Genomic DNA, 26,083 nt, shown 5'->3' on the forward strand with positions numbered 1-26,083 from the left:
GACCATGGAGAATTTGTTCAGAATCCATCTGCCAAAGAAAATCCCTCTTGCAATATTTGGTGATCAGAATTTGGTCTGACAAGGGTTTGTGGAGGATAGAGCACTCATAAGCTAGTAGCCATTGCAGAATTCTCATATGAAACTGGCTATAGGTACTAGAGTTACCGATGCTGCCATCGACCCTAGAGTTTACAAAAGTAGTTGAGCAGGAACCCTCTTTCTGTGGATTATCTTTTGAACTTGTACCATTATACTTTGAAGTCTCTCTGGAGGAAGGGATCCTATAGTTACCTCCATATTCATTACAGTCCCTATGAATTCTAAATTTTGCATTGGTGTCAAATGTGATTTCTCGAGATTTACCGTAATCCCCAGATGGGCACAGATATTGAGAGTGTAATCTCTGGCTACTATCAACTGATGCCTGGTCAAAGCAGTTATGAGCCAGTCATTCAAGAACAGAAACACTCAGAATCCTTGCAGTCTCAAGTGAGCTGCTACAACTGCCATGCATTTGTTGAACACCCTGGGGGCTGTGGTGAGACCGAAAGGCAATACTCTGAATTGGTAATGACTGGCTCCCAGCCAGAAGTGGAGGAACTTCCTGGAGCATTTGTCCATTTTTATGTGGTAATACACATCCTGAAGATCTATCAAGCACATCCAGTTGTCTTTCTTCAGAAAGGAAAGAATTGACTGTACCATGACCATCTGGAACTTTGTTTGCTGAACTGCTTTGATTTGTTCTGCATGCTGAGATCCAAAATCAGTCTTCAGTCCCCTGTCTTTTTTGGCACTAAAGAATCTTGAATAAGTTCTGGATCCTTTCTTGTCTGGTAGGACTTCTTAGATTACTCTTTTGTCCAGCGGTTTTTGAATTTCTAGTATTGCTGAAGCCCTCTGATTGGGTGGAACATCAGGGATTTTCTTGTGTCCCCTAGGGGAGGATGAGAAAAGAGAATTTTATAGCCACTGGATATGATCCATTTAATCCAGGAATCTGTTGTTATGTTTAGCCAGGCATTTAGGTGCAATGACTGCATCCAGAGGAAGATGGGCCTCCCTTCAGGAGTGCTGAAAAGGCTTCCCTGGAAAGGAATCCCTGAAGCTCTGGTTTTGTGAACCACCTCTGCAGTGATGACAGCATCTTCTGTTTTGGTTACCCCCTCTGCCCCTGGGGATCTCCCTCCACATGTGTCTTGGAAAGGCCCTTGAGAATTTTTAAACCACATTTTTCCACCACTCCTCTGGTTCCTAGAAAAGGACCTTTGGGGGAGGTGGAGAAATGTATGTCCACAGCAGAAAGGGTCTTACCATCCTTCTCACACCTGGATAAAGTCTCTTCTACTTTTGGGCCGAACAAGGATGTTCTGTCAAAGGGAGCATTGATGAAAGAGGACTTGAATGGTTCCACAAAGTCACATAGGCGCATTCAGGCGTGTCTCCTTATGACTACACCTGCACCCACTGCTATGGAAGTCCCTTCGGCTGTATGAGCAATTAGCCTCATTGTCAAATTAGGCACAGACTCCAGGGTGGCTAGCTGGGAAACCACTTTCTCTTAGACTCCTTTCAGCTACAGCTCCCACCAGGGTATCTGACAATTCCTTAATCAGATCCTGATGAAGTCTTGTAAAGTGTGCCAAGAAGTTCAAAGACCTTATAGCAAAGGTCAATGAAGCATAGAGCCACTTCCCAAATCTGTCCATACGCGGAGACTCCCTGTTGGGCAGATGGACAGATGAACTCTCTTCAGCGCGTTCCTTTTTTGTGGCAGCCGCTACAACCATGGCATCCACAGCTAACCTCTTGGCACAGAACTGTTTATCTTCAGGGGCAGATAATATTTTGTCAGGTCTATTAATGGGTATGATGGTGTCCAGAATCTTCCACGTCCACTGTGAAATCAACTGAATGAGTTCACCAGCAGGTGGGGTCACCCAAGAGGTAGATGGGCAGGTGCTGAAAGCCTATAGGTAAGTAGATTCCTCCAAGGAAGGATTTTGGGACTTCCACTTACCCCTTTGTTTTAAAATTTTTAGGATGTCTCCAAAGGAGACATCTTCAGGTGCTGACTGTGGGGATCATTCCTCTCATCAAAATCTGTGTCCTCAGTGATCGATTCCTGGGGGGAATCTACATGCTTACTCTTGCACTTCTTTTTCTGACAGGCCTTCCCAGGGGAATAATCTGGGGAGGTGTCAGAAAATGAAAGAACCTGAGTCTGAGAAACCTGAGACTTCAGCACCTGCTGTCCCAGTGAAGAGGCAGGTGGAATAACAGAGCCGGGGGGGGGGGTAATTTGTTCCAGAGGGGAAAGTACTGTATGAGTCACCGTGAGTGAGAGGGCCTTCTCCATTGCCTCGAAAGCCAGCACCCCCGAAGAAGGAAGGGAGCCTGGACCTGAGATAGACTGTCTCAGGACCAGGGTCACTCTCCTCTCTGAAGAACTGACCCTGGAGACAGAAGCTCCAATGAACAGGGATGGCTCCAAAAAACCTGGAGATGAGTCCTGCCCACCGGAACTGACAGTGTAGCTATGGCTCCAAGAAATCTCTGGTTCTAAAGCCACCAAACAGCTCAGGGGGATTACCGGTTCCAAAGATGTGAAGATCTCAGGAACCGGCACAGTTGGTGCTGGGAGATTTGGAACAGATGGCTCTAAGATCTTGAAAGAGGTTAGAGGAGGAGTGGTCAACGGAGTAAATGAAAACATGATTCCAAGACCCGAAGGGGTCAGAACTGAAAGGGGGCCTGAAGGTCCCCTAGCCCACAAGATTTTATTCATCAGTCTCTCCACATCGAGTTGAGAAAGACTTTTGCTGGAGCAGATAGATGACATTGAAGGAGAATTAGGTCTCTGCAGAAAAACTTCTGGAAGCTCAACAGCAAAAGGGTCTATAGATGGTGACTATTAAGTCCTTGGAAAAATCTCCTTAGAATAATTCATTTTTGTCATGGTAGATGAAGCAGAAATCTTGTCCTGTACCAGGGCCTTTGACATTGAAGGGTTTGAGACGGTAATCTGTGCTGGAGCAATTGTCCAACACTGGTATTTTAGAACCGGAGGCCTCCAATTCTGAAGATAATTCTGGAACCAAGGGTTTTAATTTCTTAGGTGTCAGAACTGATGGAGAGGTCAGAACTGAGAGAATCCTCTTTTTTCCTTTGTCCACTGAAGATGAGGATGAAGGGGAGGAAATGTCAGCAGAAGATAAGGCTTCACTAAAGGCTGAGGGAATCAATCCTTACGAAATAAGCTAATTTTGTTTTTCAACGAGGGCCTGATGACTGAACCTATGACATATACTGCAGTCCTCTTGCAAATGAACAGGACACCCAAGCAATACATGCAAAGGGAATGGAAATCAGATGATGGAATTTTGTGGCTGCACTTCTGGCATTTTTTAAAGCCAGAAAGGGCCTTACCATTCTCAGCCATATCAAAAAAATATATATGGCTGGAAGACAGTCACTCACATGCTCGCTCACTCACATTTTTATTTGCAAGTATCAGTGATAATAGTTATAGAAAGTACACTAAAGTGCATGGGGAAAGAATGTCAACAATGATATTTAAAGTTATACTTCATGTAAGAAAGAAAGGGAAAAGAGAGATAACATATTAAAGTATAGCATAGAGGATCAATTAGAAATAAATAAAGAAATTGAAAGAAATCACTAAGAAATTTTACCTAAACCCACTGAAACTCGAGAGCAATGGCAAAACGTGACCATTTTGGAAAAGTGGCAAACGAGATCCGGAGTAATTGTGAGAGAGGGACTGTGGGTAGAGGTGAAGCTCAAGTGTTTTTTGGCTGGAGTGAGCTATAGTAATGGCCAAGTCGGTTCCGATATCGGAACCAAACCCGTCAAGGATAAAATGAAGACTGACAACATCTGATTAGAGCTTTTCCTCAACAATCTTGTTCTCTTTCCTGCTTTATTTTTTCCCTGCATGCAGTCACTCTTTTCCATAGCAATTCTGTTTTCTTTCTATCTATATGTGCGTTGTATCTGTGAATGGTTTGAAATAGTTTTTTTGTTTCCATCATTTGGGATCCATAGCCTAAGTGGAGACAAAACCTAAAGTATCAAATAACACAAATGTATATTTGTACATTGAAATATTGTATTATTAGACAATTCATTGTTCTTTGAATATGTTCACACATCTCTCTGTATATTTTTGTGTTGTTAATGTTCTATAAATAGCTACAACTATATTAAGGCTAAACTACTATTCTCACTTTACATTTGAAATGTTCATTTTTGTTTCAAAAAACATGTTTAGTCTATTTTTAGTATTCTTTTTATGTTTAAAACTATAAAAACACATCATGGAAATCAAAATGTTGTACTGCACAAAAGAAAATTAAAAAAATGTTAAAGCTTTTCTGAAAAAAGAGGAAATTGAGACATTAATTGTATCATGTGACCTTGTTTTGTAGTTAAACGAGCTGGTAGTTTTTCAGTGTTAGTCTGAAGGAGTCTCTTTGGAAATTAAAGCATGTATTGAATTAAAAACTTTTTCTTAAAGGTCATTTTATTTTATTTCTTTTCTGTTTCCAAAAATTGTATAGTTTTCAGTAATGGTAAACTCTGTATGCCTATAAGATCAGTTTGTGGCTGAAAAGGGTCCCTGGTTCAGGCTTCCTCCTCAATTAACAAAGTTCAAATAAAATTAAAATACAATCGGATGAAATTTCAATAGCATAACAAATAATACCCATAGTAGCTGTAAAAATGTAACACAGATGTTACTGCCCATTGGTATACAGAATTTAGTAAAGCAAGTTAAACTGCCTTCTGTACCAGTTTACATACTATAGCTTGAAAAAAAAAGCTTACAATCAAAGCATTCAAAGAAGGAAAAATACTAAGGATCTGTGCTCTCATACTTTCCTAGTACTACAGGATAACATTTTGTTATTGTGCATAAAGCATTAATTCATTAGTAATAAGAAAGTGTTTCCTAATATGAATAGCAAGAAACATATAAAATTATTATAGACTGTCTCCAAGTGGGAAAAAAATCAATAAAAGAATGTTTAAAAGCTGTTTTGCAGAAATATGTAAATACTTACAGCCCCGACTTTTGATCAATATCTGCACCCTTCTGTATTAGGACTGGAATCACTTCATGGTGTTTATTCAATACAGCAACAGTTAAAACTGGACGATCGTCATTGTTAGTACAGTTAGGATCTGCACCCTGCAACATTAATATGTTTATCAGAAAAAACTGAATGAAAGTCAACGCACAAATGTGTGTTCATATTTGCACCCTGCAAGATTAATACATTTATCAGATAGCTGCTGTGGCAGGTCATTAGTCTTTTGAATGACAGTCAAAGGTATACATGTTTGCTCTTATGCAGGTATTACATATAACATGCAAAACAGAATGTGTAGTGCACTCTGTAAATGCTGTTTTAATTTGCTGTCTTTACTAATTGTTTTATCTTAGCCATGAGTTTGTCATTCTGTGCCTTTATCTCCAAATAGGAAAATGGTCTGAACTCCTACATATCAGTATCGGTGAGTCAGCAGTTATATCACTTGTCTCTGATGTTGAGAAGATCAGAATGTTGCAGGTTTTAATCCCACTCCAAGTACATGGTTTCATACTCTAATAAATAATGGCAATGGCCTGCAGCATCATGGGGAGTGATGCACTCCTGAGGTGTCATCCTTCACATGAAGCATTAAACTTTAACTTCCATCTGTCTGAGATTGTCATAGCTCAGGTGGATGTAAAAGGCCAGTCTACACTTATTGAAAAACTCAAGCGTATGTAGTGGTGACTTTGTTATAAAAATCCAAACAGAGAAAACAAAGCCTTATAATTCAAACAATAGATTGCTACTCAAAAAGAATCACAGCAACACGTATACAGCCTAGAAAAAGTGCACTCTTAATTGCTGATAAAAAGGCAAAGTATTAGCCATTAATACTCCAACCACTTATTATTGATAACCATAGAATAACAGTTCTAATCCCCAGCCATGTCCCCCAAAGATCATGGAAATTACCTTAACAGAAGTGAGGGCTTAAATATCAAATCAAATACCAGCTAGCTAGTGGACTTCAGTTACTCAAACATTGACTGCACACTTATACCTCTAAAAACAGATATGATCAGCATTTCCTAGACTGTGTTAATAACAATGCATTTGAACAAATGGTAAAACTACCCGCTAAAGGCTCTAATATCCTTGACCTGGTTGCTACCAAATTATCTCTTGCCTGTACCCTACTCCATATTACCTCATCCTTTTTTTTAAATCTAACAACAAAAAAGTCAACTTCTTAGTCAGGCCTAGAGATGGCAACCCACCATTAGATGAAACAGTTTTTAGGGACTTCCCCAGTGCAAACATACTTTAACTGTAGAAGACCTAGGCAAAATTCCCCCATAATCTTCTGCTGATTAACCCAACTGACAGGGCTGCTGCATTCACCCCTGACATTTGCCAGCAATTAAACAGCTACATAGCAACGTCAATACCCATGCATCATAATTATAATGGTAAATTTAGGAATAACCCGCTCTGGTGGAATTCCCACAGTATAATAAACTGTGTATCAAATGAAGGAAAATAATGAAAAGTTTTAAGAAATATCCATAACCCTACCTCAAGACTAATAAAGCATGCCTAACATGCCAGCAAGGAACTTAATTAGAAAAATTTAAGGCAAAGTTTGAGCTTTAAGATCGCTACAGCACCTAATGAAATTGCAAACTTTCTTCAGTTGTGTCAAGAAATTAAGTAATAATGTCCAAACGCACTGAGCTCATAAATAATATCACAAATACTCATCCCAAAGGTATAGCCAATATATTTGCAGTCAAATTTAGCGCTAACTTTACACCACTTACTCACACTATTGCTCCCTCTAGCCTTGAAAATTAAGATTACCCCTATACATAACACAAGCAGACACCAATAATTCAGCATAGAAAGGGATGATGATAAACCAGGAGGGAAGCTCAAGAGAAGTACAGTTGTGTACACTTACCATAAATGTAGATGTTCGAGTGTATTCACTGTTGCAATTATCACATTTAGGTTACCAGAGTCTTCGGATTTCTGCATCGGATCCTGTCGCTTCTTCCTTGACGTCAGGTCATCAGGGGTATAAAACATGCAGCCAACTCCATTACATCAGTTTTTCTTGCCCCAGATGTCAGGTGCCCTCACAATAGGAAGCAATTAAATGGTGTGGTAAACCCCCATCAAAAAGCAATTACACAAGAAAAAATAAATATACCAACAAGAAGGAAAGGTAGAGCCAGGAGAAGTCAGGGGGCTGGAGGGAGGGTAACCAGGACTGCACCAGTGAATACACTCGAACATCTACATTTATGGTAAGTGTACACAACTGTACTATGTTCTTCATGTTTCACTGTTGTAGTCATCACATTTGGGTAGATTCCCAAAGCTAAGGAAGGGAGGAGGAAGTTAAAGAGCATTAGGACCAGCTATTAAGCCCTACAAGACTGCAGTGGCAAATGCAGCTCTGGATTTAGAAAACACAGGCATGTGGTAATGCTTGGTGAAGGTATGTACAGAGCTCCAGGTAGCAGCTTCTAGGATGTCCCTGGGAGGGACTCCTCTGAGAAATGCCGCACAGGTGGATTCAGCCCTGGTGGAATGCGATCTTATCCCCAGTGGGGTAGGTTTTTCATGGTGCTTGTAGCAGAAATTACTGCAATGGGCTATCCATTTGGAAATAGTTTGCTTTGAAATGGCCGTCCCCTCTACCCCTGCAGCAAAGCTAACTAGCAGCTGTTCAGATTTTCTGATAGGCTTAGTCCTGTCCAAATAGAATCTAAGTTGTCTGTGCGTGTCCAGAGAGTGCAGTATTCATTCCCCTTTGTTTTGTGGATTAGGGAAAAAAGTAGGCAAATGAATGGACTGATTTAGAGCCACAGTAGACACCACCTTGGGCATAAAGGAAGGCTTATGTCCGGAGGGAAAACCTGTCCGCATGGAAGATAATGAAGGGTTCCACTGCTATGAGGGCCTGTAATTCAGACACTCTTCTTGCTGAAGTGATGGCTAGAAGGAAAGCTGTTTCCCAAGAAAGGAATTTCAACTATGCTGTAGCAGCTGGCTCAAAGGGGGGGAAGAGTGAGCTTTTCAAATACAAAGTTAAGGTCCCAGGCTGGATTGGGAGCTCTCCTAGGGGGTGTCTTAGATTTTTGGCCTCTCTAAGGAATTGCTTTAGCAAGGGGTGAGAGAAGAGGGGTGGCTCAGTATTATAATGTGCTGAAATGGCAGAGGCATGAATTTTAATTGATGAAAAGGATACGCCCTTGTGGAGCATTTCAGTTAAGTACTGTAGAATATGAGGTAAGCTGGGCACCGTTGTGCCCATCCCCTGAGCCTGGCTCCAGGAACAGTATCTTTTCCACTTTTCAGCATAGGATTTTCTAGTACTAGGCCTTCTTGCCTCCAGAATGACATCCAGTACCTGCTGACTGAGGGATGCTAGAGGAGAGCTCAAGGAATTAGCCAGGCTGCAAGGTTCAGGGTTTGAAGCTGAGGGTGCAGAATCTGGCCCACCTGCTGGGACAGCAGTGAAGGGGTCTGAGGCAGATGCCATGGTTGTAGCAGTGTCATACTGCGCAAGAGGGAATACTAGTGCTGGTGTAGCCAGTCTAGTGCAATCAGTATTGTCCTTGGCTTGTTCTGTTTGATCTTTAGTAGAACCTTCGAGAGGAGAGGCAGAGGGGGAAGGCATAAACCGAGAGGCTTTCCTAGGTAAAGGACAGGGCATCCACTTTCCAAGCTTGACTGTGGGGAGTTCTTGTGCAGAATTTGTTCAATTGGTAGTTCTGAGGGGAGGAAAACAGGTCTTCCTCTGGAGTCCCACATTTGTTCCTCAAGAGGTTGAATATTTTGGGTTCTAGTTTCCATTCATGTGGGTCCATGAGATTTCTGCTCAAGTCATCTGCCAGTGAATTTATGTTGCCTGGCAGGAATTGTGCTTGTAGGTGTACTTGGTAGCTCAAGGCTGTGTCCCACAGAGCCATGGCTAGTCTGCAGAGAGGGTACAAGTGGGTTCCCCCCTGCTTGTTTATGTACCACATAACTGTGGTGTCTGTCTTTACCAATAGTTGTCCTGGAAGAATATGATCTTTGAAGGCTGTCGGAACATTCTTTACAGCTAACATTTCTTTTTGACTGATATGCAGGTGCATCTGTCGCGGGTTCCATTTGCCCTGAATGCACTGCCCTGCCATGTGAGCCCCCCATGCATAGTCTGATGCATCTGTTGTTAGGGTTTGGATGGCAGGGAATAGAGTGAAAGGGAGTCCCTTGTTGTTGTAGCAGGCCTCTGCCCACCAGAGGAACTCTGTCTTTATACAAGGAATGATAGAAATCATAATTTCCAGGTCCTGAGAATGTTGACACCATAGACTTTTTAGATACCATTGGAGTTTCCTCATATGCAGTCTTGCATATGGAATTAGTAGAATGCAAGAGGCCAAGAACCCCAGAGCTTGCAGTATTTTCCTTGCAGATAGCTGGGGTTTTGTGGCCAATAGTTTGAAGTAGGTTGTCAAATAAACTTGTTTCTCCCGAGTGAGGAATGCCATCTGTGAAGTTGTGTTCAACCTTGCTCCCAAGAATACAATCTGTTGGCAGGGTACTAGGTGAGATTTCTTTTCGTTGATGGTGTACCCCAGTGAGGTTAGAAGTTTCCTTGTGAATGCCAAGTTTTGTAATAGCAAGTCCTGTCTTTCTGCCTGAATCAGACAATCGTCCAAGTATAGGTAAATTTGAATATTTCTCTGCCTGCAAAATGCAATGGTTGGAGCTAGACACTTTGTGAACACCCTGGGTGCAGTAGATAAGCCAAAGGGAAGTGCAGAGAACTGAAATTGCTTGGAGCCCGCCCTGAAATGTAGGTATTGTGTGCAGGATCCTTTTATTGGGATGTGCAGGTAAGCTTCCTTTAAGTCTAGGGTAGCCAGCCAGGCATGCTTGGCTAGCATAGGAAGAAGCTGTTGAAGAGTTAGCATTTTGAATTTTGGAACCACCAGAAAGGTGTTGAGAATAGAGGGGTCCAGGATAGGATGCCAGGAGTTGTCTTTTCTGGGTACCAGAAAAAGTCTTGAATAAAAACCTTGTCCCCTTTGTTCTGATACTGAGAAGAGAGAGAACCTGCTGTTGGGCATCCACCCATTGATTTGGGGTTAGGTCTGGCTAACCATTTGGGGTTGGTAGTGTGTGGAAGTGGAATCTGTATCCTTGGGAAACTATGTTCAAAACCCATTTGTCCTGGGTAATGAGTTCCCAGTTTTTTGCATGCAGGGTGAGCTTTCCTCCTAAGGGAGCAGGTAGTTGAGCAGGGCTTGGGAGGTTTAAGGTTAAGTCATTATGCCATTTTTCTGTAGGGGGGGTGGCTTACTATCCCTGCTTTGGAGGTGGGAGCCCCCCACTGTTTAGATCTGTGCGTAGTCTTAGACTGTAGCCTAGGTGGTCTGCTGTTCCTGGGTTTGGACTGAGAAGGCCTGGAAGGGACTGGAAAGCACCAGTTCTTTGAAGGCCAATGCCTACTGAATCTGGGAGGCTTTACTTGCAGGAAACCTTTTACAGTTTGCATAGATTTAGCTTTTTCCTCCATTCTTTTGAGGACTTCTTCTGCTTTGTTGCCAAAAAGGTGGTCTTAGTTTAAGGGAGCATCCAGTAATTTAGCTTTAACATGATCTGGCAAGTTGTGTTCCTTAAGCCAAGCATGCCTTCTAAGTACAGTCTCCGAGACAGCAGCCCTGCAAGATGCTTCTAAAGTGTCAGAACCACATTGCAAAGTATGCTTACCAACTTGTTCTGCAGAATGCATTAAATCTTGCAATTCATTGTGTTCAACATCATTTTCTGTCTAAGTAGTCCCATAACATGCTGGTGATACTTTAACATATGAAACTGGCAATTTAAAGCCCTAATGGCCAAAGTAGCAGAAGTGTATACCTTCTTACTCCATCTGTCCAAGGCTCTAGAATCTCTATCAGAAGGGGTAGGGTTTTTGGCAGCAGTAGCCTTAATGCCTTTTGGTCCTTGGGAAATGGTCTCTGGATCCACAGAAGGATTCTTGAAGAGGAACTTGTGAGAGTCAGGTACTCTGTAGTACCTGTCAGGTTTTCTAGTTGCTGGATGTAAAGTGTCTGGGCTAAGGCTAGATTCCAAGAAAACATCATCTACAACGTCCAGAACAAGAGGGATAGCTAAAGGCCTGTGTTGAGGTAGGAGTAAGAATTCCCTAAGTCTCTTTTTGGACTCAGAGTAATCCTGGCTTTCCCAGTGGAAATGCTCCCTAAGAGTATGCAAGGTTTCACCGAAAGAAAAATCTTCTGGAGGGGAAGCAGGGGGAATGAAATCCTCTGCATCAGAATCTTCATAAGTAGATAAGGGCAAATCCTGGTAATCAGAAGGAGCAGAAATATCAGATTCCTGATCAGAAGAATCAGAAGGGAAAATCAGTTCTAGGTCTCTTAGAGGGGGAAGGCTGGCTTCCCCTAATTAAGGTAATAAGGTCTTCAGCCATTCTAAGCATTTGTTTTTGAGGAATATGGGCCTGAACCTGCGGTTTGGTCATCAGTTTTCTAGACGTAGTGCGGGTTTTTGGCCTGGATGAAAATTATGGCGTCGGTTTGATATGAATGTCTGTAGGCCTGAATACTTCCTCAGAAGCTGGCGCCTGCACAGCGGCTCTGGACCCATCCAAGTTAGAGACATCCGCAGGTTCCATAGTCGAAGAAGCATCTTGCAGCATACCGGACTACGAATGGGTCTCAGCAGAGGCCTGCGAATCTGAAGTAGCGCGTATCAGGGGCTGTGAAAGTGCCTCACTGAGTACCGGTGGACTGGTGACTAGCTTAACGGAAGCATCATCGGCAGTTTTGGACTTATGCGGTCTGTCTCTATCTTTATCCTTACGTTTTTTCAGAAGATCGGTAGTCAGATGGCTTAACAAAGCCATTTCAAAGTACACAGATCGAGTAGGAAAGTAATTGGCTGCAAAAATAGCCCAACGACGAATAGTTTGGGCGTTGAACAAGGCACAAAACTGACAACGAGGGATGTCGTGGTCTGGGCCTAAACAGGGGATGCAATAAGAATGAAAATCTCTATGAGGTATTTGCTTTCCACAGGTAAGACAATTGTTAACTTTTACTGACATCAGTTAGAGCAAGAAACAGGATCCCCAATGGGGTACTTATCTTTTTTGAAGACTTTGGGTCTGAAACTGGAAAACGAAAATTTCAGGAGTCGGCTAACCGGCACTTGCGAACTGCTTCTACTTCGGGCACCGCACGGCAAGAAAGACTGAAGTAATGGCGTTGGCTGCATGCATAACAATAATCACACAGAATATTATATTCATGAAGTAGCCAAAAGTATTCTAAGAACTAAGCCAACACAGGAATGGAGAAAGGAGATTCTGACAATAGGAATGACTGCAATTAGGGATACAGACAACAGGTAAGAGGGAGCTGGAATTTATTTGAGAAAACTGGCAAAGGAACCAATGTATTGGGAGCAAATAACTAGAGAGACAAAAGTTACAGAATGGGAAGATGCCAATAATTTATTTGGACTGCAGGTTAGAGATTGCCTTCCCTATCAAGGACTGATATCAGAGTATAGGCAAAGAGAAAGAAATAGTGGGATCCTGAATGAAAGGCCAGCATGGATAGATTTTTCAGTAGAATACAGAGCAGAAGCTGCTGTTAAAAAAAGGAATAATTAGCAGAGCATACAAAATATTGCATGATAACTATAAGAATCAATCAGAGGAGATAATGGGTCTGCAGACTTTAAAGATTTTCTGTAGACTATCAGAGATACTGCGTGAGCAAACTGGTGCAACTAGGAAATCATTTTCCTGAGCTATGACACAGAACTGGAATTAGCTAGACATAGTAAGGCCTTGCTGAATCTAATTATGGTGACTGCCAAAAAGCAATTACTACAAAATGGAAATCACAGTCTAAACCAACTGTATTAGAAATAGTGAATATAGTAACAGAGATAAAACATGCTGTAGGTGGATTGGATACTCTAAATTGGCCCTAGGCGTGAGTGTGTGCATGTGTGCCTTCCATGGAAGCTTGAGCGCCGGGCTGGCAACTCGACACCATAAAAACTTCACTGCCAATCATGAGCGGACAGGTGATCTGCTGTGATGATCCCTAACCAGGAAAAAGTTGAAAGAAGAAGTAACAGAGATAAAAGAACTGGAATTGTGATCTATAGAAAAGGGTAGGAGCAAATTACATATGAAAAATGGGAATTGTGGGAACAATACACACGGGAGGAATGAGGTTTAAAAGAAGGCAGGATTTGAATGAGCTAAGTAATGTTTTACTGACAATGTCTGGGTAGGTTATAAGTGACATATAATTCTTGCAACTAGAATTATGTCAGTATGGCATGTGATGTAAAATGCTTGCAATTAAGACTATGTCAATATGGTTTGTTTTCATTTATATAAATGTATGATTGCCCATATCATAAGAGATAATTTAATAAAGATTTTTATTGTTTAAGAAAAAAAATATAGCATCTCAGGAGAAGATTTAGGATTTTTGTTTGGAAGTGTTTTCATATGTATTTTTATACTCCAAGCAGACTTCAAAGAATTTTTCCTGAGGTAGATGGCAATTGTTTGAAATGTGATGGGGATGAAAGAGGTAACTGGGAACATAAGTTTTGGGAGTGTAATGAGTTGTCAGACTTTAAAAATTCCCTAGAGTATTGTGCCAGAAATACTGAACAAGCAAATGGATGAAATTAAAGAAAGAAGAAGTAATGTACTCATAACATTCCATCTGTGTTGTTCATTTTCATTCGTCCTCAAAGTATGGGTTCAAATCCGACCTTCGGATCTGACTCGGCTGTCTTCTTATAGATTCTAGGATCCGACTCTCGAACTCCTCCTTACCCATAATGCCCCTGACTACTGCAGTACCTCATATCGAGATGTGCAATACCATCAGAAATACATTAACAAAGCTATGACAGAAAGGTAATAGCTTAAGAATCAGAGCTCATATAGGAACTATGGTTCCTATCAAGAATTGCTTTATGTTCATCCCAAAGAAATGGACAGGGGGAATGGGGAGGGAAGTTGAGGAAGAATGATAATGAACAACACAGATGGAATGTTATGGTGAATGCATAACTTCTTTATCTGATGTCATTTTCATTCGTTCCTCAACATATGGGGCAGACTTCCCAGCTACAGTAACCTTGGGTGGCCTACACAGAAAGATGTTCCAGAGATGAGCGGAACCAGGAGCTCTATTTCTGGAGATGATGTCCAATTTGTAATGAGCAACAAAAGTATGGGTTATTAGACCATGTAGCAGCTACACAAATATCATCAATGGAAGCCCTAATCGAAAGAGCAGCAGAGGTAGACACTGACCTGGTGGAATGGGCCTTGGGATGCATTGGCAAAGTTATGCCTTTTGTGTTACAAACAAAGAAATACAATCTGTTATGCATTTAGCCAGAGTAACTTCTGAAACTGTTTTTCCCATTCTGTTTTTAGCAAAGAAAACAACTGATCAGTTTTCCTAAATTCTTTGGTTCTGTGAAGATAAAACCAAAGCTGTCCATGTATATCCAATATATGAAGTGTGTACTCTCCTTTGTTTTCAGATTTGTGGAAAAACACTAACAAATTGATGACTTGATTGAGGTTACTCTCACAGCCAACTTTTGGAAAAATGAAGGGTTTGTGAGTAAAGTAACTCTGTCTTTGTGGAAAAGCAAATACAGTGGTTTGGAAGATGGAGCTTGGAGATCAGATACTTGTCCTGCAGAAATTATAGCCACCAGAAAGGCAGTCTTCCAGGAAAGAAACCTGAGATCTACTTTAACTGATGGTTCAAAAGGAGAGTGTACTGAACCATAGTGAGATTTCAAGGTGGTGTAGGGTCCTTTACAGGAGATCTGAGTAAAAAAAAAAGAAGTTATGCACTCACCATAACGTTCCATGTGTGATGTCCATCTCACCTTCATTCTTAACTGGTTGGGTTCAGATTCGATCCTCGGTTCCGACTTGGCCTTATACAAAGCTTGAGGTCTTCCACTAGTTTGTGGCTGGAACCCTATCCCATCATGCCCTTGGAAAGCTCCCCAGATCTTGTTTGCTGATATAACAATAAATACCAATAACTATCAAACTACTTATAAAGCAATGAAGAAGGTCAGAGAACATTTATTTCCAACTGTAACTGCTCTGTCCTCTAGAAGCCAAAGGTTGGGGGAAGGAGGGTGGGATGTAGGAATGAAGGCAAGATGGACAACACACATGGAACGTTATGATGAGTATATAACTTCTTTATGTGACGTTGTCCTAGCTCGCCTTTAGTCCTAACTGGTTGGGACAGCATCCCTAGCACCATATTTCTTGGGTGGCTCGTGGGAGAATATTCTTCAGAACAGTGGATGCAAAAAAGACCCTGTTCCTGGAGGCCAAATCCACTTTGTAATGAGTGATAAAGATATGAGACCTTGGCCATGTTGCCGCAACACAAATGGTATAAACTGGTAGTCTTGCCCGAAAGGCAGAAGAGGTTGCTATGGCTCTTGTAGAATGACCTTTTACTTTATCAGGGAATTCTTTGTTTTGAGATTTGTAAGTAAAAGTAATACAATCTGACAGCTGTTTAGAAAGTGTGACTTTTGATACAGGAGTCCCCTCCTTGTAGTCTGAAAATGATACAAATAATTGGTCAGATTTTCTGAAGTCCTTTGTCCTATGTAAGTAGAAGTATAATTGCCTATGTACATCTAGTTGGTGTAGCACATATTCTGCCTTGTTGCCATAGCTGGGGCAAAATAACGGTAGGTTTATGGATTGGTACAAATTAGATTCTGAGCATACTTTGGGTAGAAAGGATGGGTTTGGTTGTAGGGATACTCTGTCTTTGTGGAAAATCATGTAGGAGGGCTTTATGGACAATGCTTGTAGCTCTGAAACTCTTCTAGCAGAAGTGATGGCTATCAAAAGGATTGTCTTCCAAGTTAAAAATTTTAGATCACAGGATGATGCAAGTTCAAAAGGGGGAAGAATCAAATGGGATAAGACAATGTTTAGGTCCCATGGTGCTGGAAGGGCTTTAATGGGTGGTCTTAATAAAATATTATCCTTAAGAAAAGCCTTGCAAAGTCTGTGGGACATCACATTTGGCCCTGATTAACCTATGTGGAAATTGGATATTGCTGCTAACTGAACTCGAATAGTAGCTGCAGCTGCACCCTCATTAAATAGCTTTTCCAAGAATTCAAGAATGGAAGCTAAAGGGGCAGAGAAGGGATCAATGTGGTTATTCAAGGCCCAAGAAGAAAATCTCTTCCATTTGCTCACATATAACTTCCTCGTTGAAGCCTTATGAGATGAGATCAAGATATGTTTCACTACTTCTTGTTTTATGGACCACTCGTGAGGCATCAGAATTGCTCTGCTGAGTTTGTCTGCTATCACGCTGGATTTCCCTAGGATGTGCACTGCTATCAGAAAGGACTAGGAGGAGGTCGCCCACTGCCATACATACTCTCAGGGCCTCCCGACAAAGGGGGTAAGACCTGGCTCTTCCTTGTTTATGTACCACACAACTGACATGTTGTCTGTTTGTACTGCAATAGTTCCTAACGAAAGAGAGTTTTGGAATGCTTGCAATGCTAGAAGCACCGCCCTCATCTCTAGGACACCGATGTGCAAATGGGCCTAATGATCCTGCCAAGCATCTTGGACTGTCTTTCCCAGATAATGCCCCCCCCCCCACCTGGGAAACATCCATGGTCACTGTGGCTAAAGGTTGTGGAAGAACAAAGGGACGACCTAATGTCACATGAGTGGAGTGAAGCCACCAACAAAGGTCTCTCTTGCAAGACTCCACTATCATAATTTGGTGGGACATAGGTAGCTCCTGCAGGGACCACTGAGTGAATAGTAGCCACTGCAAGATTCTCATATGCAAACGTGCTAATGGAATCAAGTTTATTGCTTCTGCCATGGTCCTCAAGATTTTCTTTACTGTTCTTGCTTGTACTTTTTTCTTGGAAAGTAGGATGCTAACTTGATGTCATAGGACTTGAACTCTTTCGAGGGGAAGTTTTGCCATCATTTTTGTTGTATCTAGATCCACTCCTATAAAAACAATATGTTGAGATGGCAACAAGGCAGATTTTTCATAATTTATTGTGATTCCTAGGTGAGAGCAGAGCTGTAAGGTGGTGCCTCTTGCTTTTATTAGTAGAAGCTTGGTGGTGGCAGTTAGGAGCCAGTCATTTAGGTACAGAAACAGAATCCTAGGCATCTCAAGTGAGCCATGACCACTGCCATACACTTGGTGAACACTCTGGGGGCTGTAGTGAGACCAAAGGGCAGAGCTCGAAACTGGTAGTGAATGGCTCCCAGCTGAAAGAGTAAATGACTCCTGAATCGCCTGTCCATTTTTATGTGGTAGTACGCATCCTGGAGGTCTATAGAGCACATCCAATCGTCTTGTCCCAGAAAAGACTGCAGTGTTACCATCTGTAGCTTTGACTTTCTTACTGATTTGTTTAAATTGCTGAGATCCAGGATGGGTCTCCAGTACCCTGTTTTCTTTGGAATTAAAAGAAGCTTGAGTAAGTCCTGGATCGTATTTAGTCTGTGGGGACTGTCTGGATGACTCTTTTGTCTTGCAACTTTTGTATTTCTAGAGTTGCCTATTCCTTTTGACTGGGTGGAATGTCTGGGATGTTCTTTATGATTGGGACGAGGAAAGAAAAGGGTATGGAGTAACCTCTGGATATGATGCTTTGTACCTACTTGCCTTTTGTTATTTTTAGCCAGGCTTCTAGGTACAAATATAAGCAACCCCAGAGATGGACAGGCGGGCCTCCTTTCATGAGCACTAAAAGGGCTTACCAAGTAAGGATTCCCTGTCATTCTGATTTTGCAGACACCCACTGCCGCATGGTTGGTGTCTTCCATTACTGCGTCCCCCTCTGCCCCTGGGGGAAGAATCACCATGTGTGTCTTGAAAAGCTCTCTGGGATTTTCAGAACCACATTGTTCCTTCCTTTTGACCTTTTGGATAAGGTCTAGAAGGTAGGAAAAAACAGACCCCTATGGCAGAGAGAGTTTTTCCTTCTTGTTCACACCGGGTTAGTGTGTCTTTGACTTTTGGCCTGAACAGGGACAAGCCGTTGAAAGGGGCGTTAACAAAGGAAGATTTAAAGGGCTCCGCAAACTCACACAAGCGCATCCAGGAATGTATCCTTAGGGAAATTCCTTAACCTGCTGCCCCACTTGCTCCATCTGCTGCATACGAAATGAGGCTCATGGGTTGGAGGATAATAGTTTGGCAAGCACTGGTGTCCTTCATAGCCTGAACCTTGGAGAGCATATCCTAGCTCCTTCAGGAGATTTCTCTGAAGTCTGGTAAAACGGGTGAGATAATTCAGCAATCTGAGTGTGAAGGTCGCTGAAGAAAAGGTGTGCTTTCCATATCTGTCCATTGTGCAAGACTCCTTGTTTGCTGGATGGACAGAGGAGGACATCTCTGAAAGTTCCTTTTTGGTGGCCACCACCACCTGTATAGCATCTACTGGGACTCCCACTGTAAGAAAAATTTTGTCAGTAGGGGATGTTATAAATTTGTTTGCCTCCAAGGAATGGGCTCCACTGAGTCTGGAGACTCCCACACCTTTTGACAAACAAGGTCCATCTGTTTGAAGGGCAGAGGCACCCAAGTGGCAAAAGGGTGAGACCTAAAAGCCTTCAAGTATACAGACTCCTCCTCAGAAGGGTTGATGGTCTTCCAGCCACCTCTCTGTTTAAGTATTTCCAGGATGTCTGCGAAGGAGACATCCTCAGAGGGCGACCATGGGAACCCTTCCAACTCATCAAGGTCTGTATCGGATGTGATAGACTCCTCTGGGGAGTCTAAATGTTTCCTCTTGCATAGTCTCTTCTGAGGGAACTCTTCAGGAGGGTATTCTGGCAAGGTTTCGGAAGAGAGGAGTTCACCCAATTGGGCATCCTGAGACTTAGGGTCTCCATGTCTCTGTGGATGTAGTGGTGCTAAGACAGACCCTGGTGCCTTTGGCGGAAGAATGTCTGGACCTGAGAGTGGACCTGTCCATGGAGATAGTACTCTCCTCATCACCTTGAATGTTCCCCACCCCTGATCTGAGGAAACCGGCTCCAAGAAACCAGAAGGCATCCCCGGAACCAATATTGGCTCTGAGGCAGATGTAGGAGCTGAGCTCACCTGCGCAGAAGCCCCGAGGGGCAAGTTTGGATCCGACAACTGTCCGATCTGACTTTCCTCCTGGACCCAACCTGAGAGTGTCTGCTCCTGGACTCCGTGAGTTCAGATGGAACCGAGGATGTAGGAGCAGTAGTCATAACTGAAGATCCTGGGATAGGTCTCAGCTCCGACGGTTCCACTACAATCAGTTAAAGACATTCTGGCTCTGAGGTTCCAGACTGGATTGGAGGAGGAATTGATGGTGATAGGGTAGGCTTGGTCAGTTCCAAATCCCTCTGGGTTGGAGCCGACAATAGTTTGGCAAGCACTGGTGTCCTTAATAGCCTCTGCACCACACATTCCACATCATCATCAGCAAGGCTCCTGGAGGATCAAGAGGAGGGAGCAGGGCATGTAGTAAACTGTAGAAAAGGGGATCTCAAAGTGGGAGAAACCCGTTCCATTTCTAGGGACCGGGTCCGCAAATGAAACTCCATTGGCACCGACACAGGAGGAGCCGAGGTAGCAGATTTTTCAGACCCAACAGCCTTTGGATCCAGAGATGACACTTTAGACAACATTTTGAGTGGCTTCAACTGAGCACTAGAAGAAGATGACCTCTTCCCCGACTTTTCTGATTTTGAAGAAGGGGCTGGCCAATTTTGAAGAACTCTGACCTTCCACAATAGCTTCAGTAAACCTCTCAAAATTAGTTTATTCTTTCTTTCCAGCAGAACTCTATGGCTAAAGGTGTGACAGATGGAACGAGACTCCTGCAAGTGAACTGCTCCAAGACAGTACACACAAATGGTGTGACTGTCAGTCATCAACATTTTTTGACTACATTTTACACATTTCTTGAACACAGAGGGTTTAGTTTCCTAAGGATCCTTGTACATTTTAGCTGTGAATAACAACAGCAGCTCAGCTAATAACTGCAGAAAAAAATATATTTTAAATTAGCACTACTTTTTACTTCACTGCCTTTTTTTTTTTTAATATATAAGAACAGAAGCAAACACGACAATAAAAAACACTCCGAGAAAAAGCCTTTCAATTAGAATGGACAAAAGGCAGGTCTCTAAATTAAACAAACCTGCCTAAAGTTAAGGAAGAAAGTAGGGAATGGGAGAAAGGCCCTCTAAATTAAACGAGTAACGGCAGCTCTCTAATTTAAATGATCTTGCATGTTAATTCAAAAAGAACAAGGGGGAAAACCTCAATGTCACAACAGCTCTCTAACTTAAACAAGCCTGACTATAAAGGTAAAATGAAGGAGCCCTCTAACTAAAAAAGAGCTTAAGAAATATTAATTTTAAGCTGGGATAGGGAAAAGGCCTAGAGAAGAAATGACGGCCAACAGCAAAAAACAGCAGACGTGAACACACTAAAACTATCTAATAGACACTAGTAAAATATAACTATATTAATCAGCTGACAGTTATCCAAAAAAGAAGAAAGAAATTTCACTTAACCACAGCTGTATGGAATCACTTGATCTTGTTTAGCAGTAAACAAGATCTGGAGAGCTTTCTAAGGGCATGATGGGATGGGGTTACAGCCACAAGCTAGTGGAAGACCTTGAGCTTTGTAAAAAACCGAGTTAGAACCGAGCATCGGTTCCGAAACCAACCAGTTAAGAATGACGGCGAGATAGGACAAAATCACATGGTACCCTTTAGAAAGGCCTTAATAATTTAGATGATACTAAAGAATAAGCATTTTCTCCGATGTGATTTTTAGAGATGGCTGCTAACTGAACTTTAATAGTGGAAAATCTAGAGACAAGGCAATCAAGAATAGTAGGAAGTGGGTGGTAAAAGGATCCAACTTTCTTTGTTGAGTCCAAAACGAAAACCTTTTCCATTTACTTTTATAAACCTTTCAAGTTGAAGGTTTATGAGATGAGATTAGCATTTTTTGAACTGGGGAGGAAAGCCAGGAATGTCTAATCATCACAGGAAATAGAGAAACCATACAGTCAACCTGAGGCATGTAATGTTCAGGTGAATCAGCGCTGATGGGTGAGAAAGGAGGCTCTGGACTGGGGTCCAGCGTCCAAGGTGGACATATTGCATGAGATCAAAGGAAGAGAAACCATACCTGTAGAGGCCAAAAAGGAGCAATAAGGATTACTGTGCTCTTCAACCAAAGTGCTTAAACTTTGGGGTAAGAAGTAGGGGGGATAAGCATAACGGAGACTGGAGGACCAAACATGGACTAGAGCATCTCTCGGTGACTGTCCCTGGGGAGGGATAAGGGCAAAGAACCTGCTGTATTTGTTGTTGAGGGAGATGCAAATAGGTTGCAGCAAGGTTGACCCCATGTGTGGAAGATCAAGTTTGCCATTGACTTTTTGAGAGACCACTCATGAGGCATGAGGATGGTCCTGCTGAGTTTGTCTCCTAGAATATTGGATTTCCCCAGTATGTGCATCACTACAAGAAAGCGGTTGGATGAGACTGCCCATTGCCATACTCTCACTGCTTCTCAACAAAGTGGATAGAATTTGGTAACCCCTGTTTGTTGACGTACCAGACTAGTGACATGTTGTCCGTTTGAGTTGCAACAGTCCTTAGAGGAAGAAAGTTCTGAAAGGCCTATAGTGCTAGAAGCACCGCTATGATCTCTAGGACACTGATATGCAAATTGGTCTCTTGTGGAGATCATTTACCTTGAGCAATCCATCCCAAGTAATGCCCCCCCCACCCCACCCCAATTGGGAGCCATCTGTAGTCAACATGGCGTTCAGGGGAGGAAGGATAAACAGACGCCCTTGACTGATCTCATCAGACTGAATCCACCAAAGAAGATACTTTCTGCAAGCCCGGGACAGTTTTATTGGAGTCTTAAAAGGCGCTGATGAAAGACCATTGCATTGCTAGGGTCCACTGTAGAATTCTGACATGGAGGTGAGCAGTGAAAAGTAAAGCAATTGCAGCAGCAGCCATTGACCGTAGAGCTCTGAGGGTCAGTTTTGCTGGAGGAGAAGGAAGAGAAAAAAACTGTCTGGCATACACCTTCAGTGTAAGAAATATGTTTAGAGATAGAAGAGCTAAAGAATTGACAGTGTCTAAACGAGCCCCTATGAACTCTAAGACTTGGACTGGCTGAAATTGTGATTTGTCCATATTGACATGATTCCCACTGAGTGAGATAGCTGCAGCAAATAGTCTCTGGCTTTTAAGAGCAGACGCGTGGTCAATGCAGTGAGAAGCCAGTCATCTAAGTAAGGAAACACTCTGAATCCAAGCAATCTGAGGTGAGCTGCTATCACTGCCATGCAATTGATGGTATAGTAAACCTCCAGACACTGGACCCAGCCCAGTTTGGTTTTGTCAAAGGCAGATCATGTCTACTCAACCTGGTGACTTCTTTGAGAAGGTCACCAAAGCAATGGATGAGGGCAAAATTGTTCACACTGCCTACCTTGACTTGGCCAAGACATTTAACACAATATCCCACGTGAGCATTGTTGACAAACTCAAGAGGCTGGCACAAACCCGTATGTATCTGTATTGCTATTTTTATTGTATTGTATATCTTTGGAGCTTTTCTTCCCGGTCCTCTGCTGAAAAAGGGCAATACATCAGCCAGACACTCCCATTCAACAAATGTAAAATAAAATAAAGTAGATGTCACCCAGTGGATAGCCAATTTACTCACAGACAGGACCCAGGAAGTTAGAATTGGGGACTCCAGCTCTACAATGAGGCCAGTCACAAGGGAAGTCCCTCAATGATCAGTACTTGGACTGCTCCTTTTTGGCATTTACTTCTAAGAAGTCAAGACCAATGTCAGTGGTCTCTGGCTGACTAAATTTGCAGATGATTGCAAATTAGGAGCTGTCAATGAATCTCACACTGACACAAATGTTCTCCAGGAGGGGCTGACACAGACAAACAACTGATGTCAGAGCCATGGACTGAAACTAAATGCCAAGAAATGCATAATAATATGCTTTGAGAAGTCATCCACCCCTGGCAAATAGCATACTGACAACACACCCCTTAGAGATGACCCAGTTGTCAGGGGCTTAGGGACAAACATAGATAGTAATCTAGCCTTTGATCATCACGTGTCTACAGTGGTGAGGAAATCATTCTATGTTGCGCAACTTATAAACACAGGTATGGCATCTAAGTCCAAGGAAGTCATTGTTCCACTATATTCGGCATTCATCAGACCTATCATTGAGTACAATGCCCCCTTTTGTATGCACCTAACCAGGCATATCCAACAACTGGAATGTCCAGAGGCTCCTCACTAAATGAATACAGGGTGTAAGTAATGTGTACTATGCAGACTGCCTCAAGGCTCTATCCCTGTAGTCTGTCTCCTACAGGCTTTTGAGGGGAGATCTATGCCTGGCATACAGGGCATTGTCAGACCCCACTTTGGTGGACCTCCTGGATATCCACAAAACAAACAGTACCAGAATTACCCATTCTAAAGACTTAAACCTTGCCTGTGATACAAACAGGACCTGCTGGAGAGATAGGTATGTAATCCCAGAGACTATCCCATCTATGCAACAGGCAGAGTTCCTCCCTAACCCAATTCAAGTGCAAATTGGATAACTTAATGTGAAACTGGAAATTCAACCCTAGTTTGGCACCTAAGTCTCTAATGCAAACAGGTAACTTGTAAATGGTTCATCTTCCAGGCCCATGCTTACACTTATCAAGGGTATCAGAACTTGTCAGAGATTTGGGATGCAGGGCTAGGTTTAAAAAGGCCCTTGTGGTTGTTAGCCTAGTAAACACCTATAAACCCTGGGGGATGTGGTGAGACCAAAGGGCAGGCCTCTGAATTGATAACTGCCTTCCAGCCAGAAGCATAGATACCTTTGAGAATACCTGTTCATTTTCATGTGATAGTACACATCATGAAGATTGATTGAGCACATCCAGTCATTCTTCTGCAGGAAAGGTAGAATGGACTGTACTGTGACCATCCAGAATTTGGAATTCTTTACAAACTGATTTAGATAACTGAGATCCAATATAGCTCTCAGATCCCCTGTTTTCTTTGTCACTAAAAAGAACCTTGAGTAAATTTTACATCCTCTTTGGTCTAGGGGGATTTCTTGGATGACTCTATTGTTTAGCAGCTTTTGAATTTGCATAGCTGCAAGCTCCCTCTGACTGGGTGAAACATCAGGGACACATTTTCCTTTCTTTAGGGGGGGGTTGGGAAAAGGGAATGGATATGAGCCTGTGCACCCAAGAATCTTTTGTGATGGCTATCTAGGCATTTCGGTTCAAAGATAAGTGCCCCCTGACTGCTTCCAGAGAGGAACAGCTGGATAATCTTTCAGGATGATAGGACCTGTCCAAGAAGGAATCTTGAGATCCTTGATTGTGCGGACCCTCTTTGCCATGTGGGTGATGTCTACCATTGCAGCTATTTCCACCCCTGTCTCTGGGGGGAAATCTCCATGTTGAATCCTGAAAAGGACCTTGAGACTTCTGGAACCACATCTTCTTCCCACCACGTTGATTCCTAGAGAACAGTCTCTGCAGGGTAGAAAAAGAGATTCCAACGGCAAACAAGGTATTTCTGTCCTGTTCACTGCAGGAAACAGTCTCTTTCACAGAGGGTCCAAACAAAGAAGATTCATCATCAAAAGGAGCACTGATGAATGACACCTTGAAAGGTTCTGCAAAATCGCACAATCGCATCCAGGCATGTCTCCTTATAGCTATGCCTGAACTGGCCACCCTTGAGGTACCTTCAGTTGTATGAGAGATTAATTTCATGGACACAGTTGTAATGGATTGTAGGGTGGCCAGTTGTGAGGAAAAGGATTTCTGTTCCTCTGCAGACATAGACCGTGGGGCAGAATCAGAGAGTTCCTTTATCAAGTCCCTCTGTAATCTGGTGAAATGTTCCACGTAGTTCAGGAAACAAAGGGCAAATGTCACTGATGCATATACTGACTTCTCAAACCTGTCCAAAGCCCTAGACTCTCTGTTAGGGGGGTAAACAGAGGAGCTCTGCTCAGCTAACTCCTTTTTGGTAGCTGCTACAACCATGGCATCTACAGGAGCCCCTTTAGTCCAGAACTGTCTATAAGTGGGGATGCTCAAAACTTCATCAGGGCATTTGGGAATTGTTTACATGGAGTCCGATTCCTTCAAAGTCCTGCAGGAGACAAGGTCTATAAGTTCATCCCGGGGGGTAACCCAAAACATAGAAGGTTCGGACCTGAAGGCTTCCAAATAGACCAAGTTCTCCTGGGAAGGGATTTGGAAGACCAACCACCTTTCTGGCAAAGGATTTCTAGAATATCTCTGAAAGAGATGTCCTCAGGTGGAGAACTGGGGGACTCTTACCCTTCATCAAAACTGGTGTCTTCCATAAGAGATTTCTGCAGGGGATATAGTTCCAATGAAATAATGGAACACCTAAAGATAACACCAGACATACGTGCAAATAGAGGTGCCCCTTATTTTGGACCAAGCACCACAAAAGATGATAGTAATATCATAGTTCCACATAAAGTTAAATTTTCTACTTTTTTCACTAGGGACAATAATGAAATCAGATATATTATCAACAAGTACTGGGACATTTTAATGACTGATGATGAAATTAAGGGCATAGTAGGAGACAAGCCATCGTTCTTATATAGAAACAAAAGAAATTTAAAAAGGCTATTATGCTATAATAAGGATAGAAAAGATACACCATCAGATGCGAATACCAGACCATGTGGTCATTGTAATTTTTGCTCATTAATCAACACTGATCCTATTTTTATTCACCCAGATTTGAACAAAGAATTCCACATCAATGCAGATGCTAACT

The 26,083-nt window shown here is 42.5% G+C and overlaps 1 protein-coding gene across 1 annotated transcript in view; it reads right to left on the reverse strand.

Moving 5' to 3' along the window:
* The window catches only part of DZANK1 (double zinc ribbon and ankyrin repeat domains 1), a 1,792,612-nt gene that overhangs the window by 201,009 nt on the left and 1,565,520 nt on the right, over positions 1–26,083 (reverse strand). The window contains exon 19 of the mRNA XM_044056983.1: positions 5,088–5,215. Coding sequence (XP_043912918.1) covers positions 5,088–5,215 — 128 coding nt within the window. The remainder of the gene's footprint in view (positions 1–5,087; positions 5,216–26,083) is intronic.

The sequence above is a fragment of the Protopterus annectens genome, chromosome 1.part2, assembly GCF_019279795.1.
Source record: "Protopterus annectens isolate FY-2018-M chromosome 1.part2, PAN1.0, whole genome shotgun sequence".
Taxonomy (NCBI): domain Eukaryota; kingdom Metazoa; phylum Chordata; order Ceratodontiformes; family Protopteridae; genus Protopterus; species Protopterus annectens.